This window comes from Carlito syrichta, unplaced genomic scaffold (assembly GCF_000164805.1).
Source record: "Carlito syrichta isolate Samal-C Ts95f unplaced genomic scaffold, Tarsius_syrichta-2.0.1 Scaffold310619, whole genome shotgun sequence".
In the NCBI taxonomy this organism is placed as follows: domain Eukaryota; kingdom Metazoa; phylum Chordata; class Mammalia; order Primates; family Tarsiidae; genus Carlito; species Carlito syrichta.
The window spans coordinates 173,117-192,089 of record NW_007254715.1 but is presented as its reverse complement, the minus strand read 5'-3'; the positions used below and the strand labels follow the sequence as shown (position 1 = coordinate 192,089).

The window sequence follows — 18,973 nt, the reverse complement described above, 5'->3', positions numbered from 1 at the left end:
TGTAAAGTTCGGATTAAATCTATTAATTCTTTAGAGTTCCTGTCCCTAAGAAACTAGTATTATGTGCTGAACTCAGAAGGTCTATAACAAAACTAGTCAAATCAGTTTCTCAACATGTGTGTGTATGTATTTGAGATTATTTAGATTTTTTAAAACTCCTTGCCCCCTGCTGCCTGCCTTTGGCCATTCCCTTTTCATTAATGCCTCCATTAGAGGGCAAGACAGGTGACAGGGTAATTACTGAACAATAACTCAAACTAGTTTATTTTAAGTTTTTTTAAATTACAACTTGATTTTTAAAACTTTAGAAAGAGCATTCAAAATTAAATATTTATTAAGATAATTTTTGTTCTCATTACATATGCATATATTTTGAAATTTAATTTAATAATATATATTAAATATAATTTAATTTAATAATGCTTTACTTCTGTCACCATAAAAGCATTACTTTGTTAGTCTGAGAGCATTATTCCTTTTCTACAAAGACTAAATTGCTCTCAATGAGTATAGAAAGCACATAATACAGTAAATGTTAAATTTAAAAAATGCTGTCAGTATTTTGGTAGTAAAAATTGAGCCAGTTACTGCACATATTATCTGTACACACTTCTTTTTGGAAAAACATTCTCCAATCTCTCCAGTTGGGACTCAAGACTTGGTAGGTTTCACTTCTGGCCACCTCTGTCTTTAGAAATCCTATCTTTCCCATAGTTCCAGCCACACTTATCAAGAGAAAAGTATTCTCCCCAGTCAACTGTTCTTACAACATTCACTCCCATCAGTGGCATTTTGTGACAATCTCTTACCCATTTTTGTGCTGCTAATCCCCTTCTTATTCTTCCCAGGGTTGTCACCTCAAAACTCCTGACCTGGAAATGTCTCATGGTCTCAGTGTTTTCAACTAACTTTCTTTCTTTAAGTGAAACCTGATTCTCCTCATTACACTGTTTCCTTTACTCTTCTGTGTTCTTAAGTTCAAGACTGACCTTCACCCCACTCTGTTTCTCTCCCATTATCTACTCACTCACTCCCCACCTTAGTTTAATCCAGGACTAAGAATTGTTTACAAAGCAGTAATCCAATACCTATCACTCTGCAGTCAACCTGGATTCTCCAGGTTAGAAGGTGAATTGAAAGGTTTACCTAAATTGATGAGGAACTGGAAGAGCCAAAGAAGTAGGTGAAAGTTACATTATTAGAAGGTACTGAGGTTATAATCAAGAAAGCAGAATTCGGTCACATAAAAAGTGGAGAACAGATAAGAGTCTAGAAGAAAGAACCACAATGTGAGAAGCTGAGTAGATTTCTAAAAAATAAAAGATACAGAGGAAGTGTGGGTTTAAAGCAAAAACAAAAAAAAACAAAAAACAAATCACAGGTTTTATATAAATAAAATTGGATGTCTTTATATATTAGCCAGCTCCTATTATATAGATTGGCAGTGAAGAAATTACCTTTTTAAAATTACAAATTGTCCTTTAGAATGATAACATTTTCTTCCCATCTTCGTTATTCTTATCTTTCCACTTCCAGGTTTTTATTCATTGAGAAACTCCTCAGAGAGATATTATTTTTCCCCCTTCTCTCAAACTTCTGCTATTATCTTGAACTGCTTTGACACCTACTGATGCAGTTCTTTGGCCTCTTCATTCAATTCCCAGTCTAGGAACCCATTTCCATGGCTACACCCTGGATTTTGTGATCACTTGTAATTTCTCTACTTCTGAAATCTTCCTAATCCCAGAGTGCTGCTCTATGAATATGTCATATCTTTCCATTCCAGTTCATCCCTGAACCCTCATATAACCTGCTCCTTAATTTCTCTTCATCTTTATCCTTACCTGGTCCTCTTTTGATTAGCCCTGCCCCTAACTTCACTGTCTCCTGCTCCTAGTCTTGGATGAAACCATTTTAATTCTGACCTTTTGAGAAACTTTATTGCCATCACCTCTGCTGTGTTATGGGTCAGCTCCAAGGGTGATTGCCCTGTGCATGTCCTGAGTCTGTGAGAACCTGAAGAAAGACCGTGAACTTGTGCTGACTGGAAGCATTATATATAGGTATTTTCATTGCCTCACTTTTTCTTCCTTTATTCTGCTGCTAGTCTCTTTAATTTCAATTTCCTGCCCTTACCCTTACAGAAAATCTAGCCCCCTGATTCATAGACAAAATATGACCAGATATAAGTATCTTCAGATCATATTCACTTACCTCCAATTTGTCTACATTGTCCCAAATTCTTTATCTTTAAATCCAATCTTAGAAGAAAACTATGTGTAATTTGTAGTGAATATAATCCCTTGCCCGTTCTTGATGTGACTCCTTCCTGTTTCTAAATTCTTTCTCCTCTTTCCCCTTCTCTTCTTCATCCTGTATTTTCTCCCTCCACACGTTGCTCCATTGAGTCTTCCCTTTATTTTAACTTAAATCTCTCTCCTCTGGCTATATCATAACTGTCTACAAATATGTTCTTCATTACCACTTAAAAAAAATCCTTCCCTTGATTCTGCCCTGCCTTATGAACCCTGAAAGTTATTGTCTGGTTTCTCACTCTTCATTCACTTACTAACATTTTAAAAAGCTGTATACTTCAAAAAACATGATTTAAAAAGTTTTTTTTCCTCATTCATTTACTTTCTTTCTCATTCAGTCTTCAGCTGTGACACCTGGTACATACATCAGCAGAACTTGCATCATGTAGATATTCAAAAACCAGTCTGATGCCTCCTAAATTCCTCATCCAAATCATAGACAAGGTATACAATGAGGTATAATAAAAATAGGTTAAGAAAACGACAAAATTAGAGAACAAGTTTCACTGATGGGAGGAAAATAGAGGTGACTGGTGCTTTCCACTTGAGTTCAGAGAGAAGGTCTTTTTAGATCCCTTGCAGAGTGACCCGAGTCTCCTGTAGTTGAGGAGGCCACTGCATTGATATGTATCTTAATCTTGGAAAATCTAACAGAAGAGAGATACTCTGGCTAGGTGTGGATAGGTAAGCTGAAATAGAGTGCTCTGCATATCTTATACTTGCATAGTTCTTCATAACAAGGAAGAGAGGGTATTTAGCATGACCAGATGAGGACCACATGGAAGAGACACAGTGTGGGGTTGTCTTAGTATCTGCAAAAAGTACCACTTGAAAAGCTAGAGGCTTGAGCAGAGAAAAAGGTAAGATTCCGGAGGGCTATAAAATTAGTAAGCAACAAGTTGAAATAAACATGCATCTAACTATTCTAAAACTATAAGTGAGAGATACCTAGTGATGGGAGAGAGATCAATGAAGAAATCATGAAAGTACTTCCTGGCCGGCTTGGTGGCTCACATCTATAATCCTAGTACATTGGGAAGCTGAGGTGAGAGGATTGTCTGAGCCCACGGGTTCGAGACCAGCCTAGGCAATTTGACGAGAGCACATCTCTACAATAAATCAAAAAATTAACTGGGCATGGTGGCACACACCTGTAGTTCCAGCTACTTGGAAGGCTGAGGCAGTGGGATCGCCTGACCACAGCAGGTCAAGGCTGCAGTACGTGCCACTGCACTCCAGTCTGGGTGATAGAGTGATTCTCTAATTAAAAAAAAAAAAAAAGTAATTCCCTCAATGAAAAGTCAGCCTTACACATATGCAGGGCCAGAGACAACAGCCTGCTTTGGGTTGTGCTAGTCCAGTGAGTTCCTACTCCTCCTGCAGCCTGTATATGAGAGAAGAAGGGAGTAATAAAAAAAGAAGAGACCAACCAAGCCACCTTTGGTTGTAGTCTTGCTGCCTTCATCATGTCCTAGTTAGAAAAACATGGAGCGAAATATGTTCTTTAAAATGCTTGTCTTTTAAATAAAGATTGGAGTGTTGACTTGATTAATAAACAGGGCTGGACATTCTACTTTCTGAAGTGAACCTGTATTTTGCAACTTAAAGTAACTGTAGGAACTTCTATCACCTTAGAAAGACCTGAAAAGTCATGTGACCAACTCAGGTGAAAGACAAGGGAATTAACCCTAAACTATATGTTGAAAGCATCAGTGAACGACAGAAGTAAAATTGATTAGTGATTGTTTATCATAACGCATGACTTTTCAATGTGCCAGTCTTTTTATTGTCCTTTCTATTTCTTAAACAAAAATTATTTGCCTTTGACCTCCAAGATCCTGATTCTTTAATTCTTATTAACCTCTTTTCAGTTATTCATCTTTAATATGCCACTTCAATTTATACATGTATATCCACAATTTCAACAACTACACACATATTGATGGTTCTCAAAATTATTATTACCTATTCAGATCTCTAACATGGGCTCTAGGCATATAGCTGTCTGTCTGTCTGAGTTTTACGTTTGCATCTCTGTCATGCATTTCATTTGTAATATGGCCAACAATTAACTAATTATATTACTTTCTCACCTTCCCCCAATATAAAAATACAAGTTTTATGCTATCTCATGCCACCATCATCTTGTTGAAAGGGATATAAACCTCCAAATAATTATTCAAGTCCAAACTACCCATGTTTGAGTGGGACTCAGAAGTCTCTCAGGTTTGGCATGACTGACGTTGATGTTGAGTAGGACAAAGTTTTCAGGCTGCTGCTAGAAAGAGCTATGGCAGGCAGGAGCCACTGTATAGAATGCAGATTCTCTGAAAAGAATAGAAAGAATAAAGCCTCCCATAACCATATGGGGCCCAAGGAAATCAGGAGGATTTGGTTCTTACTAAATCAATCATGTGGAATGCTTGTGATTTGAGTTGACCTCTCTATCTCACTGATGAATTCTGCTGTCTCTTTTCACTTTAACATTGATAATCATTAGAGAGGAAATCCTCTAGCACAGAGGGTCATGGAGAAAGCTATGTCAAAATGTGACAATGAGAATTGCTTAAGTTTATACTTTTGCTGAACATTCAGAAGGGACAAAAATGAATTTTTTCCTTTTTTATGTTTTCCATTCCTCTCTTGAATGGTATTATCCTTGAATCTTTTTGTTGACTTCTGGCTGCTATTATATATATATATACTAACATTAGCTATATCTAAAATGTGTAAAAGGGCTAAAATATATGGGATTCCATCAAGTATAAGAAATTTTTGTTTCTTGAAGGAGAAACTTCATATATACTCTAAATGTATGCAGACTTTCAGTATAGGGAAATAACTATACCCTGATGTTATTTTTTAAAAAAGAAATTAGGCAAAATGAATGGAATCTACCTTGAACTCTAGGTACTGTGAGGAAGCTATTACAAATATAAAGTGCAGCCGGGCTCGGTGGCTCAACCTGTAATCCCGCGCCTTTGAGAGGCTGAGGAGTAGTGGATTGCCTGAGCCTGCGGGTTCGAGACCCACCTGGGCAGGCGAGACCTCATCTCTACAATAAATCAAAAAATTAGCCGGGTGTGGTAGCGCGCACCTGTAATTCCGGCTACTCGGAAGGCTGAGGTGGAAGAGTCGCCAGAGCCCAGCAGGTCGAGGCTGCGGCGGCCGGGAGCGGCCACTGCACTCCAGTCTGGGTGACAAAGTGAGACTCCAACTCAAACAAAAACAAAAACAAAACAAATATTAAGTGCTACATTTGTGGAAGTTATATTGCAATTATTACAAATATAAATTAGTATAGAATTAATTTTCAAAATCTACAGTAGCATATGAGTTTTTATTGTTAAGCAAGAAGATACAAGTATCATTGTTTTTATTCATCTGTTTGAAGATTAAACTAACTTCCTTATCATCCTTGTCCACATATCCTTTAACTTCTCCATACTCTTTTATGGCAATGTTTGCTATATTTTTTCTCTTGGTGTATTTTCTACACACCTTTAATACTCTTAAGGGCAAAATAAATAAAATAAAATAGACCCCGATCCTAAACTACAGCAACAAAAATCCACCCAACACAATAACTTTCCATGACCAAGCTGGAAAATCATTTGCCTGTTTCCGTCTAAGTGGTTACCAATCAAAAGTTACCAATCAAAAAAGGGGGCATGTATTTTAAAAAGCTGATCCTAATGCAAATATTACTCTATTTACCTCTGACACATAAAGCAAACATGATTTTAATCAGTATCAAAAAACAACGAAGCAACAAAATCTGCCCACTGAAAAATCAATAAAGCAAAAAAGTATATAGTATTTGTCTAACCCCAAAACAATGAGACAAAAATGGGCCATGTTTAATTCGTCTCAGTTGGTAGTCAAGACCCAAATTTGACACACTGCACTCACTGGTGCTGTCCTCAAGTTGACCTGTAACTATGATTGCTCTTTCACACAGCCTCCAACACTGCTCCAGTTCATCTGGTAACCCACTGCTTTTCTTACACAATCCCGCATCACAACCCACAAAGGTTTCTTCCCTAATGATGTATCTTTTCTATATTGCCTTGTTTTAAGCCTGAAGAAGCTGAGAATATCACTACTTGTTCTTATTTACCAGCTGACATACAGTGAACTGTAATTGTCCTCAGGGGGTAAGGCATCTAGGCTGGTTAGGGAACCTAAAGCCTCAGCCTTCTAGAACATAAAGTAAAGGGAAATTCTTCTGTTCCCAGATTATTTTAGGTTTTACTGCAAACATTCTGCATTTACACACTATGCTGTGGATTTGGTCTGGTAATCTTTTTCCAGGCTTATTTCCAATTGATCTCAATTGGAATTTTCTCTGAGAACCAGGTCAATGACTTCAAATGAAAGCAGATAACTTTCTTGTCAACTGATTTCCTTTTATAGTGTAATAATGAAAAAACTGGGGAATTTGCCTCATAGATTCCTGCTCCTCAGTGACTCTTTGTCAGACAGCTGGCTGTCATCTGGGGTGACAGGGTAAATGGGCCACGAGCCTCTCATCATCTGGCAGTCTAGCCAGAGCTTGCTCACAAGGTGGTGGCAGAGTTCCAAGAGAGCAGAAGCATGCAAAGACACTTGAGGCCTATGCTTAGAACTGCCACAATGTTACTTTTACCTTACCCCATTGGCTAAAGCAAGTCACAAGTCCAGACTATACTCAGGAGTGGGAAAATAGGCTCTACTTTTGGATGGAAGGAACTCTACAGTTAGCTGCAAAGGACCTGCATGCAGGGAGGAGTGAAGAATTGTGGTTACTTTTGCAATCTCCCATAGCCACCAAGCCATATATTCTCCCTATGTAGACTATATATGGTCCTGTAAGAAATATCATTTTTCATATATTGGTAGCATTTATTCAATGTGGTATAATAGGAAAAACACAATGTTGGGCACTAGAATGTCTAGGTTACAGTTTGACCTTTCCATTAGATCAAATATAGTAGCTTCCTATTACGTGATTTAATAAATTATCATAAACTAAGTGGCTTAAGACAAAATGAATATACTATCTTATGTTTTGGGGGGTCAGTGATGTTAAGTTAATTTCACTGGGTTAGAATCAGGGAGTCAGCAGGCCTGTGTTTCTTCTGGAGACTCAAGGAGAAAATCCATTTCCTTGATATACCTAACTTCCAGAGGGCACCCGCATTCTTTAGCTCAAGGCTCCCTCCTTCATTTTCAAAGCCAGCAGAATATTGTGTCTTCTGACTTCTGCTTATGTCCTTACATCTTTTCTCTCTTACTCTTACCCTTCTTCCTTCCTCTTGTAATAAACCTTGTGATTACATTTGGCATTTTCAGATAATCCAGTAAAACCTTGCCTTCTCAAAATCTTTAACTTAATCACATCTGCAAAGTTCCTTTTACTAGGTAACAGGCGAGGTAGTATAGTCACAAATTCCAGGGATTAGGTCTTAGACATTATTGGGGGACTATAATTTGGTCTACTATACTAGAGTTCTGAAATTCATGGTCTGGGTGCAAAGTCTGGCCTACCATCTTTTTATATAAGTACGGGTTTATTGGAGCACAACAGTATTCATTCTTTACATATTGTCTGTGGTTGCTTTCATCCTACAGCAGCAGAGTTGAATTGCAACAAAGATCATATTAGTCTTGCAAAGCCTTAAGGATTTTCTATCTGGTTCTTTATAGGTAAAGAATTCTGACCCTGTAACTAGATTTATTATCACCTTGGACAAGTTATTTAATCTCACTAAGTATCAAATTCTTAACTTAATAAGCTTTTTTTTTTTTGAGTTGGAGTCTCACTCTGTCGCCCAGACTGGAGTGCAGTGGCCGGGAGCGGCCACCACAGCCTCGACCTGCTGGGCTCCGGCGATCCTTCCATCTCAGCCTTCCAAGTAGCCGGAATTATAGGCATTTGCTACCATGCCTGGCTGATTTTTTGATTTATTGTAGAGATGAGGTCTCGCTGCCCAGGCGGGTCTCGAACCCGCGGGCTCAGGCAATCCACTCACCTCAGCCTCCCAAAGGTGCAGGATTACAGGCTGAGCCACTGAGCCTGGCTAAGTTAATAAACTCTAAAAGAACCTTAAAAATAATTTTAGGCTAAACTTTACCTTATGTATTTCTCTGCATGAATCACCTTTTCAGAATAACTAGTAAGTGCTCATCCAGCTTCTGCTCCAAAACATAGAAGTAAAAAGGGCCTATTGTCTCATGAAGTAGTTCACATTTATGTCAAACAACTGTAATTCTGAGACAGATAGAAATATTTCCTTTATATTGAGCAAAAAATTTCATTCCTGTGACTTTCTTGTCTAATCTTATTTCTGTCTTCTGGGACCATAGAGAATAAGTGTAATCTCTTTTCTACCTAAGAACACTTTAAGAATTAGATTCTGCTATCATAGTTCAAAGTGATTTATATAATTATGTGCAGTATCAACAAAGGAGAAAGAGGTAGGGGACAGAGTCAAGCTTCCTGGACTCAGATGTCACTTCTGCCTGGTGCAAGAGAGTCACTGCTCTGGTCCAGTTTTTATAAGTCTTTATATTTGTGCCTGGGAAAGCTTCCTGGAAGAGGGAGGGTTGGAACATTGCTAACATCTTCCTTTCAGGTGAGGCAAATACCACTTTTACGTCCACTTTCAATAGGCCATGTGAGTATGACTTTCAGCTGGCACAAAGTGTATGCCCAAGGCCCAAATCCTCCTCATATAATTATGATTTCATCTCCAAGAGAATTCAGATATTATTAGTAGTCTATGAACAAAGAAAAACTGAGAATCTTAGTGAGAACACACCTCCACTGCAGAGGTGAAATACACTCTTAACCAGAGGAAAACCAAACTCCCCTAGAGGGCACTGTAGCACTCACTGAATCCTGTTCAAGAGAACTTAAAAGAGAATTCTGGTCTTGAGACTGAGCAGACACCAACCCTTAGAGAACGCTGTCCATTCCTTAGTGGTGAGGTTAGCTAGAGGGACAGAATTATGCCAATAAATAATGGTCATCAGAGCTAAATTGCTGTTGGAGCTACAGGTCATGTTTGGATTTATCCCTGCTGTCCTTTCCCAAGTCTAAAGCTTTCCTAGTGCTTTATTCACTATTAATTCATGCATTCAACAATATTTATCAAACCCTTACTGAATACTAGCTTTTGTGCTAGGAACTGATGGAAGAAAACTCTTTGCTCAATTTCTCCAATTTACCTCAATGCCTCTTTCTCTTTTATTTATTAATAATCCTTGTCTAAAACCTTCAGCTAGTTGAGATCTCTCCCTCTGTTTTTTATGTTGAATGATGTCCCCATTGTCCCCCCTGTCTGCAAATTAGAAAACGGGTAATAACTCCATGCCCATCTTCACTTGTCTTTTAAATTTGGCATCTCACTCTACCAGTTTTACTTACTTGCCATTTTTCTTTTTTTAGACAAGCAGTTTTCCACTTAATCGTTTTCAAATTTTGAAAATTAAAATTTCTATGATTCTGTTACCTCACTGAATCATTATTTTTATGTTTCACTTTTTTAATGTTAAAAATGTGGGGTACAATTCAAGATTAGGTATATAAGTGCTCATCATACAGGCAAAGTTTGGGCCTCCCTTTGGTCCTCACTTTGCCTGGTTTGAGATCAGATACACTTACTGAGGTTGTGCCTCCCCCCTCCCCGCCCCTGCATACACACACACCCCAGGTCATATCCTGCTACTGCTAATCCCTTTCTTAAAATATTATGGTAAATGTTCAGGGTTCACTTATGAGTGAGAACTTGTGGTACTCTGTTCTTTGTTTCTGTGACAGATCACTGAATCTGATAGACTCTAAATCCATTCAAGTTGCTGCCAAATCCATATGTTTGTCCTTTGTGGTTACGTAATATTCTGTTGAATGTATGCACCACTTGGTTTTTTTTGAGTCCAGTTTCAACGGGAGGCATGGTTGGTTCCATGTTTTTGCTATTGTGAACAGCACTGCAATAAACATGTGTGTGCAGGTACCTTTTGTTGTAGAATGATTTGAGTTTCTTCAGGTATATTCCCAGTATGGCGGGGACGGGGAGTGAGTATTGCTGGGTCACATGGAAGTTCAATGTCGAGTTCTTTTAGAAATTGCTCACTCATATAATGGACCTTGAACATTCAATGTAATACTATAAGAAAATGACTGACGGTACTGGGAAACTATGGGGGGGAAGGGGATGGGATTAACAGTGGCAAATATCTGTCTGGGGATGGGGAAACACCTCTTATCAACAGGGTACCTGAATGAAACGTAATTGTACACCTAACCCTTAACTGTACCCCACAAAATCATAATAAAAAATATTGATTAAAAAAAAAAGAAATTGCCACACTGTTTTCCACAGAGATTGCACTAGTTTATATTCCCATCAGCAGTGTAGAAGTGTTCCTTTTATCCACATCCTGACCAGCATCTGTTATTATTTGTTTTATTAATGATGCCCATTCTTACTGGGGTTAGGTGGTATCTCAGTGACTCACCATTTCTTAAATCCTGCTCCCTCCCATTGATTGCTCCATACCACTACCCTAATATAGTGTTATTTTACCCCTGCTTACGTTCCAGCTTCAACCATCACCATTTCCCACTGTGAATTTCTATCAAAAATTCTGAACTGCTTGGAATTCCACAACTTTTCCTGCTTTTTCATTTTTCTTTATTTTCTCCCCTCTCTAACTATCCTGGCTTGTTTCTACTCATCCAGTCCAAGCATCTACCAAGACTTCCACTTAATACTCCTTTCCCTATCCCTACTTCTGTCACAAGACCAGGGCGTTGCTCTGTGCCCTTAAAGAGTCTGCTTAGGTCTTTATTAATGCTCTTTCCATTTTTTTCTTTCACACTAGATTGTGAGCTTCTTGAGGACAGAGGGAAATGCATATTATTCATCTTAATGTCATTGGTGTTTATTCCAATCCTGGAATATAACCAATTCTTAATGACTGTTATTTATGTCAATCAATAGTTAAATCAATTTGATAATACCCATGAGTTGAGGCCCCAGACAGGAGAGGGGTGTGTAAGGAGAGATGGCAATAAAATGATCAATATATTCTCAGACATATCCTGTACCTCTTATAGAAGCTCTCTCTCAGATAATGAACTTTCTGTCAATGACATGCATTATTGAAACCCGTCCCTTTCATTAATAATTATGTTTCTGCAACAGTAATAATTAGGATAATTCTTTCTCTTACTGTTTGCACAACTGGAAAAAACTCCTGGGAGAGGAAAATGTATGAGATTTTTTATTTAAGAGACAGAGACCAAGTAACTTCTTTCTCATTGTTTCTAGTAAATACTGAGTTACAGAAGGGCCCAAACAGAACCATAATAACAGAGCGCTGGCAGAGATTAGCGATGCTTTACTCCTGTTTTGTTTACCATAATGAACTGGTCAATAAACATCACAAATTGTTTATCTATATAAATCTTGACAGATTACTCTTTATGAAATCCATTTAGCAAGTGAGGTTTTCCCATAAGGATGAAAAATGAAGATTTTAAACAGATTGTGGGAGAAGCTCTGGCGGTACCAGGAGAGTCAGTGTAATAAAGGTTTCTTTATATTAATATTACAAAAACCATTTATCCTGGCAAAATCAATATCACAATTCATCTTAGTTTGGTGTTTCTCTTTCTAAATTTAAAATGTCTTTTCCTTTATTATGTATAATTTTGTTTTAATAAACGTGAAATATATTTCATTTAGTAGGTCCTCTTGAGGAGAGATAACATAAAATGGCATCAAACTTGTAGCTTATTTGCTAAAGAGTCTGGAAAATGTTTAAGATTGTATTTGAGTGGCTGAGAAATTTACAGGAATCACTTTATTTAATCCTTAATTACAAAATCATCCCTAGTGTCCTTTGAGTTAAGCACAAGCTACAATATTCAAAAAAGTCTCCTTCCATGAACTTCATTAAGGGAAAACTCTCTCTTACTGAAGCCATTATAGCAAGTCAGATACGTTGAATATAACAATGGCTGGGATAAGAGACTAAAAAATCAGGGACAGGCACATTTAATTACTCAAAACATTGCATGCCTTCTTAAGAAGTGATTTTTTAAATTCCATTTGGATTTTGAACTTAATATCCCACAATACTGCCATAACTGACTTGGAGTAATGCATATAGCTATTGGATGGAGAAAAATAGAACTACATCAAGGAAAGGTATTATGTGATGCACTGGAAACTATTATTCTAAATGTGCTGTATGTAAAATAAGTGTGATTGTTTCATGAGTGAATGGTAATAAAAACAGGAACACTCAAGAGACACTTATTCAAAAGTGGTGTAGTGATTTACGTGTGTGTGTATGTATTATGTATCTCTCTGTATATGTTCATGTTCATACATCGGGAGAAGTTTACTCCTTATGCTTACAAATAATATATGCCAAGTAATAACATATAATGAAATTAAGAGCAAATCAAGTATGTTGTTGCTTTGATAATTCTCTTTTAATTTTAATGCGTAATTTTCTCCAACTCTAATACTTAACCTGAACAAAATATCTACTTGAAATGGAATTCTAATGCACTATGTTTAAATAAAGGACCTAATATAGTTGTTTGTAGGGGGAAAATGTCCTTTTATCATGATTATAAAAAGGGCAAAGTACAGTACAGTGGTTTTCAAGAAGAACTGTACTTTATTTATTCCCAAGGGGATATTAGTCCATAAAACAAATTTGCAGCTTATTTGGCAGCCTTAGCTTTTATCAGCCCTTTAAGGGTGTTGAATGATTACCCAAGAGATCACACCGTAAAAATTGCAGTGGGGTAAAGTAACTCTATCCATCCAGCTTCTTCTTTATTAGAACATATAGGTGAACCCATTTAATGTTTTAAATGTACCATATGGAGAGTACCTGTTTAAGGGTGGGCGGTCTTCTTACATGTGCTGTTTTTGTTTCTGTAATACTTCATGACACCAAAATTGGTCATCCTAATCAGTGCCTTTGGCATAGGCTAAATGTTATAATAATTCACTCTTAGGAAACACATTCTAGCTTCTATTCATGGCAAAATGCCAGTACTGTTATTTTTACAGGCAACTTTGTGTCCAAGAAATTTAAGTTGCAGTAAAGTTATTTCATTATACTTATGTCATTAACATCTTTTCATAAATCAGAATAATGCTCCACTCTCCAACCATTCTGGATAAATGAGTTTAGTGCATAAAATAGAAAATGAAATATAACCCATATTAAGGCATTGACAATATTTGAACCTGTCTTCCTCAAGCAATTTTCTTAGTGAAAGTTAGTCTTTATAGAACTAAATATAGAATTTCAAGATGTTTAGGAAGAGCAATGATTCACCCCTATTTTTTTAATTTCACAATTGGGTAGATACTTGAAAAGATAGTTTTGTGAAAAGATAGTTTTGAAAAAGATAGCTGACAGAAGAACTACTTTTGTAAGAAAGCAAAATTTGCAGTATTATTAATTGAACAACTGTTATTGAAACTAAGCCATAAGATATATCATGATATGTCAAAAAAAGTCTAACTTTCTCTGCTGTTAATTAGTTCATAAAGACAAGGCTATATACAGGTTTTTCATGAGCAGTAATATCTTTTGATAAATATATTTTTTGTTTTATTTTGTGTTTGATTCTTTGTTTGTTTGGCTCAAGCATCCTTTTCAATATGTTGGCTGAAACAGATCATTTTACTACACAATATTACTTATAGGTGTAACTTATACTATGAATTATTAATCAAAACACTATTCTCTTTGATGGTTTATTTGTCTTGTTTTCAGATGTCAGCCTTGTAATTGTCATCTCTCAGGAGCCTTGAATGAAACCTGTCACTTGGTCACAGGCCAGTGTTTCTGTAAACAATTTGTCACTGGCTCAAAGTGTGATGCTTGTGTTCCCAGTGCAAGCCATTTGGATGTCAACAATCTATTGGGTTGCAGCAAAAGTAAGTGAACTCTCGCCCAGTGAGGGTGTGTAAGCAGCATTATACAGGGAAGAGTGTCTCATTGTTTCCTTTCTTCATTTAGAACCCATCAGCAAGGCTTAGGTACAATGTGAAGAACTTAGCTGATAAATGAAAAATAAATAAATAAATAAACCACTGAATGAAATTTGTCTACTTTTCCTTGATTAAATCATTAGAAATGATGAGATTATGTTTGTGGTGGGAAATTTGCAATGGTTTGTTGTAATGAAATCACCAGTAAGGTGACCGAAGTACTAGTTTCCCCCAGACTAAAGGATTTTTCCCAGATACAGGACTATCAGTTCTAAATTCAGTATAGTATTGGTTGAACTGAAATGGTTGGTCACCCTTCCACCCCAAAACATTTCCAGGTAATTTTCTATAACAAATGAAAGATTTATTGTTATTTATTATGAGTTTTATGTTCTTCTGGCCCCCAAATTTCTTGGGTACTATCCTACTTTTTTATATTATAATAATTATCATTATTTATCATAGTATATTATTTACTCCTATGTTTGATGTTTCTTTCTACTTTAAGTTACATTTGCTGTTTAAACATCTCTCACATTTGCATTTTTAATTCCTTGAAACCAAAGATTATATTTTATTATCTTTTGACTTCTCAACACCATTCTACAGTGCCTTGAGTTGACCTTTGAAGGTCACCTGCTGTTCTACAATTTCATAACATATTAACAGTTTCTTTATATTTACTTGAAGATCATATATCCTTACCTTTTTCCAGAATTCCTAAGAAATGCCTGCTGGGAACATGTGGTAAGGAGCCCTCTACAACATATTGTGCTGTACATATTCTCCTTGGGGTGTCCTGAGACTGTCATGAGTCACAATGATAGGAAATGCCACAAGTCATGACAGATCATCACAAACCAGCATGCCTGGAACTCTGCTATCTACATTTGAGGGGAGAGAGGGAGATAAGTAATGGAATATTGGGCTCCACAACAACTGTACTAGATTTTGAGGTAATGGAAGGCAGTGTGTAGCTAATGATTAAGAAGACTTATTCAGATTTTGTACCTGTGTAGGTCTCCTTAGTGTCCCGAAATCATCAGTCCCTCTGGATTTTAGTATAAGTAAAACTCTGCTTTTTGGAGGGGAAAGACTACCATAACTGTCTTTGTGTATAAAGAAATAATGCAAATCTCGATTTCAGTGACCATGTAATATTTGTCATTCATTGATTAGCTATATAATTGAAGGATTTGTACATAACAAAATTTCAGCATGATACTTTTGGATATGAGTTGTAGATCATCATTTAGAACAGAATTATGCAGCCTTATGTACAACATACATAATTGTAGTGATTTCTGGTTGTTTCTGCCACTACTTTTGTGAAAATACTGGCCTTGCTCCACTTTTTTGCTATCTAGTTTTCTGTTTTTTTTCATCTGAGACAGTCTAGGAATTATGCCTCAGGCAAAACTGGAAGGTCTGGTCATTGGGAACCTGGATTAAATTTCTTAGTAGTGGTAGACATTTTCTTTTATATTAATTTTTTTTTCTTTGGGCTAAAATTTTTTTCCAAGTGTTTCTGATTTGCCATAATTTTTTTTTAAAAGAACTTTACATTCATAATTACTCTTCCCTGGATGTATTCATTAAACTTTTAAAAAATCTCTCTGCAATTGTGATTTTTAGTATTGAACACATTCTTTCAACTGCTTTTAGTTGTTGCTGCTACTGTTTTAGGTTTTTATTTAAGAAAATTGACAAAATAATGCTATGTAAAGTTAGAAGTGCTGCATCAGCAGAGGCAATTTACTAAAAAGAAAATCAGACAAGATTCCTGCCTTTAAAGGAGGTCAAAACACAGACAACAGGGCAATGGATGCTAATAATAGAAGGGGAGCCAGAAAACACAAATGGTGGAATGAGAGTGAAGGAATTCAGCCTTCTTTTCTTTTCCATCTTGATTTTCACATGGTAGTTGCTTTTTTCCCTAGCAATGGCCAGCCATAACAACTGGTTTTACAAAGATATGATGCAATTGAAAAAAATGTAATGCTATCTATTGTTGAAACAGTGAACTACCTCAAGCTCCTATTTGTCTCTGTGTCCAACAGATGTCAAGAAGTGCTCTCCTTTAAAATTAAATGTCTCGTGGTGACCCTCCACACACATAGGGAATTGTGAAATTATAACTATTATCATATTTTCTACTTCCACAGAGCCTACTAATAATAGTTTAGCATTATCATCTGTAAATTTTGGGGGGGAGGAGGAATCAGGGTAGGAATGCAAGCATACAATTTCTGAAGTACACAAGGACTAAATTCAAATAAAGTATTTAGACTCTTTCTTATAGTGTGCATCCCAATTAAGTAATTCACTTATTTCCTATCAATATTAGCTTCATGCTTTGAAAATGACAGTCATTCTCCTTTATAGGAAAGATAGAAACAAACCAGGGATTAAATGGTTCTGTTTCTGTATGCTTTCCTAATGAATAGTATTCCAGTTTGTTCTAACTTCTATGAACTTAACTAAAATTATATATATTGTATATATATGTAATAAGCCACATATAATTCATTTGTGTTTAAGTCTTTTTGACACTATTCTCTGTTATTTATTTCTCTTTTTATCCATATTTTATCTTTACTTATCAGAGAGTCACTTATCACTCTCCTTTTATTTTAATTTTTTAATTTTTTAATTTTTAAAGTTAAAGATATAGAGAATGATTTGAGTTCCTCCAGGCATATTCCCAATAGGGGAATTGCTGGGTCATATGGAAGGTCAATTTCCAGTTCCTTCAGAAAAGATACCTGCACACGCATGTTTGTTGTAGCTCTGTTCACAATAGCAAAAACATGGAACCAACCATGTTGCCCATTGAAACTGGACTGGATTAAAAAATGTGGTACATCTACACAATAGAATATTATGCAGCCATAAAGAAGGACAAACATGTGGACTTTGCAGCAAATTGGATGGATTTGGAGTCGATCATAGTGATTTATCACAGAAACAAAGAACTGAGTTCCATATGTTCTCGCTCATAAGGTGACCTTGAACAATTATAAATGCTATAAGAAAGTAATTGACAGTAGCGGAAAACTGTCAGGGGAAGGGGGGGTAGAACTGGTGGTTGGGGAAGACTGCTAGGGGAGGGAGGGGCACACCTCACCAACAAGGATACCTGCATGATCAATGTTTGTACACCTAGCCCAGAATTGTACCCCACATCTTTATAATAAATAAATAGATAAATTTTTAAACATAAAATAAAGTTAAAGATATGGGACACAAATCAGGGTTAAGTATACAGATGTTCATTAAGTAAGTACCCTTGTTGATGAAGTGTGTCCCCCCTCCCCCGGCAGAATCCCACTACTGCCTTTCCCTCTCCCCACTCCCCCACCCCTGCCTCCCCGTAATTTCCCATTACTGACAATCCTTTTCTTATAGTATTAGGATAATTGTTCAAGGTCTGCTTATGAGTGAGAATATGTGATAACTCAAATCACTCTCCTTTTCTTAACAGTTTTATTAAAGTATAATTTACATATCATATGATTGATAAATATACAGTTTGATGAATTTTAGTAAATTTATACTTGTGCAAACATAACACAATCTAGCTGTAAAACACTTGTATCATTTCAGCAAAGTTCTCTATGCCCATTTCCAGTTAATTCCTACTCCCACTTCTAGCCCCAAGCAACTAGTTATGTGATTTTTGATGCAGTAATTGTGTCTTTCCCAGGAGTTTTTTTTTTCTTTTCTTTTCTTCCCAGTTTTTTTTTTTCTTTACTTTACTTTTTTTTTTTTTTTGAGTTGGAGTCTCACTCTATTGCCCAGGCAGGAGTGCAATGGCACGCTCACAACCACCCCAGCATCGACCTGCTGGACTCTGGCAATCCTTCTACCTCAGCCTTCCAAGTGGCCAGAACTACAGGCATGCGGTACCATGCCCTGCTCATTTTTTGATTTGTTGTAGAGATGAGGTCCCGCCAGGTTGCCCAGGCTGTTCTCGAACCCATGACCTCAGGCAATCCCCCCGCCTCAGCCTCCCAAATTGCTGGGACTACCGGCTTGAGCCACCACACCCGGTCAGGAGTTTTATATAAGTGAAGTCACTCAACATTTAGACTTTTTATAATATTTAGGCTTTTGTCTCTAACTTCTTTTTCTTAGGAAGCTCTTTTTGAAGTTCATCTGCATAGTTGCATATCTGTGTAGTTTGTTCCTTTTAACTGCTGAGTAGTATAGCATTTTATGGCTATATACTTTATTTTGTTTATTCAATGATCAGTTGATATATAGAATGTTTCTAGTATTTGTCTGTTATAAATAATGTTCCCATGATCATGCAGTTACAAGTCTTTGTATGGACACGTATTTTATTTCTTTGGGGTGTAACTGGGAATAAGAAGACTGGTTTGTATGATGTGTGTATTTTTAATTTTTTAAAAACCTGCCAAGTTATTTTTCAAAATGGCTGTACCATTTTACATTTGCAACTGCAATTTATGAGAGATCCAGTTACCCTATGTCTTCAGCAATATTTGGCTATGACTTCATATCATTATAGCCATTTAGTAGGTGTGTAGTGGATTTAATTTGCATTTTCCCTATGACTAATGTTGCCAAGCATCTTTTCATGTGCATTGCTTTTCTTTCACTTGTTTTCTTTGGTAA

The 18,973-nt window shown here is 36.6% G+C and overlaps 1 protein-coding gene across 1 annotated transcript in view; it reads left to right on the top strand.

The window, feature by feature from the left end:
• Window positions 1-18,973, top strand: part of LOC103270873 (usherin-like) — a 248,790-nt gene that overhangs the window by 186,796 nt on the left and 43,021 nt on the right. The window contains exon 15 of the mRNA XM_008068382.1: window positions 14,115-14,278. Coding sequence (XP_008066573.1) covers window positions 14,115-14,278 — 164 coding nt within the window. The remainder of the gene's footprint in view (window positions 1-14,114; window positions 14,279-18,973) is intronic.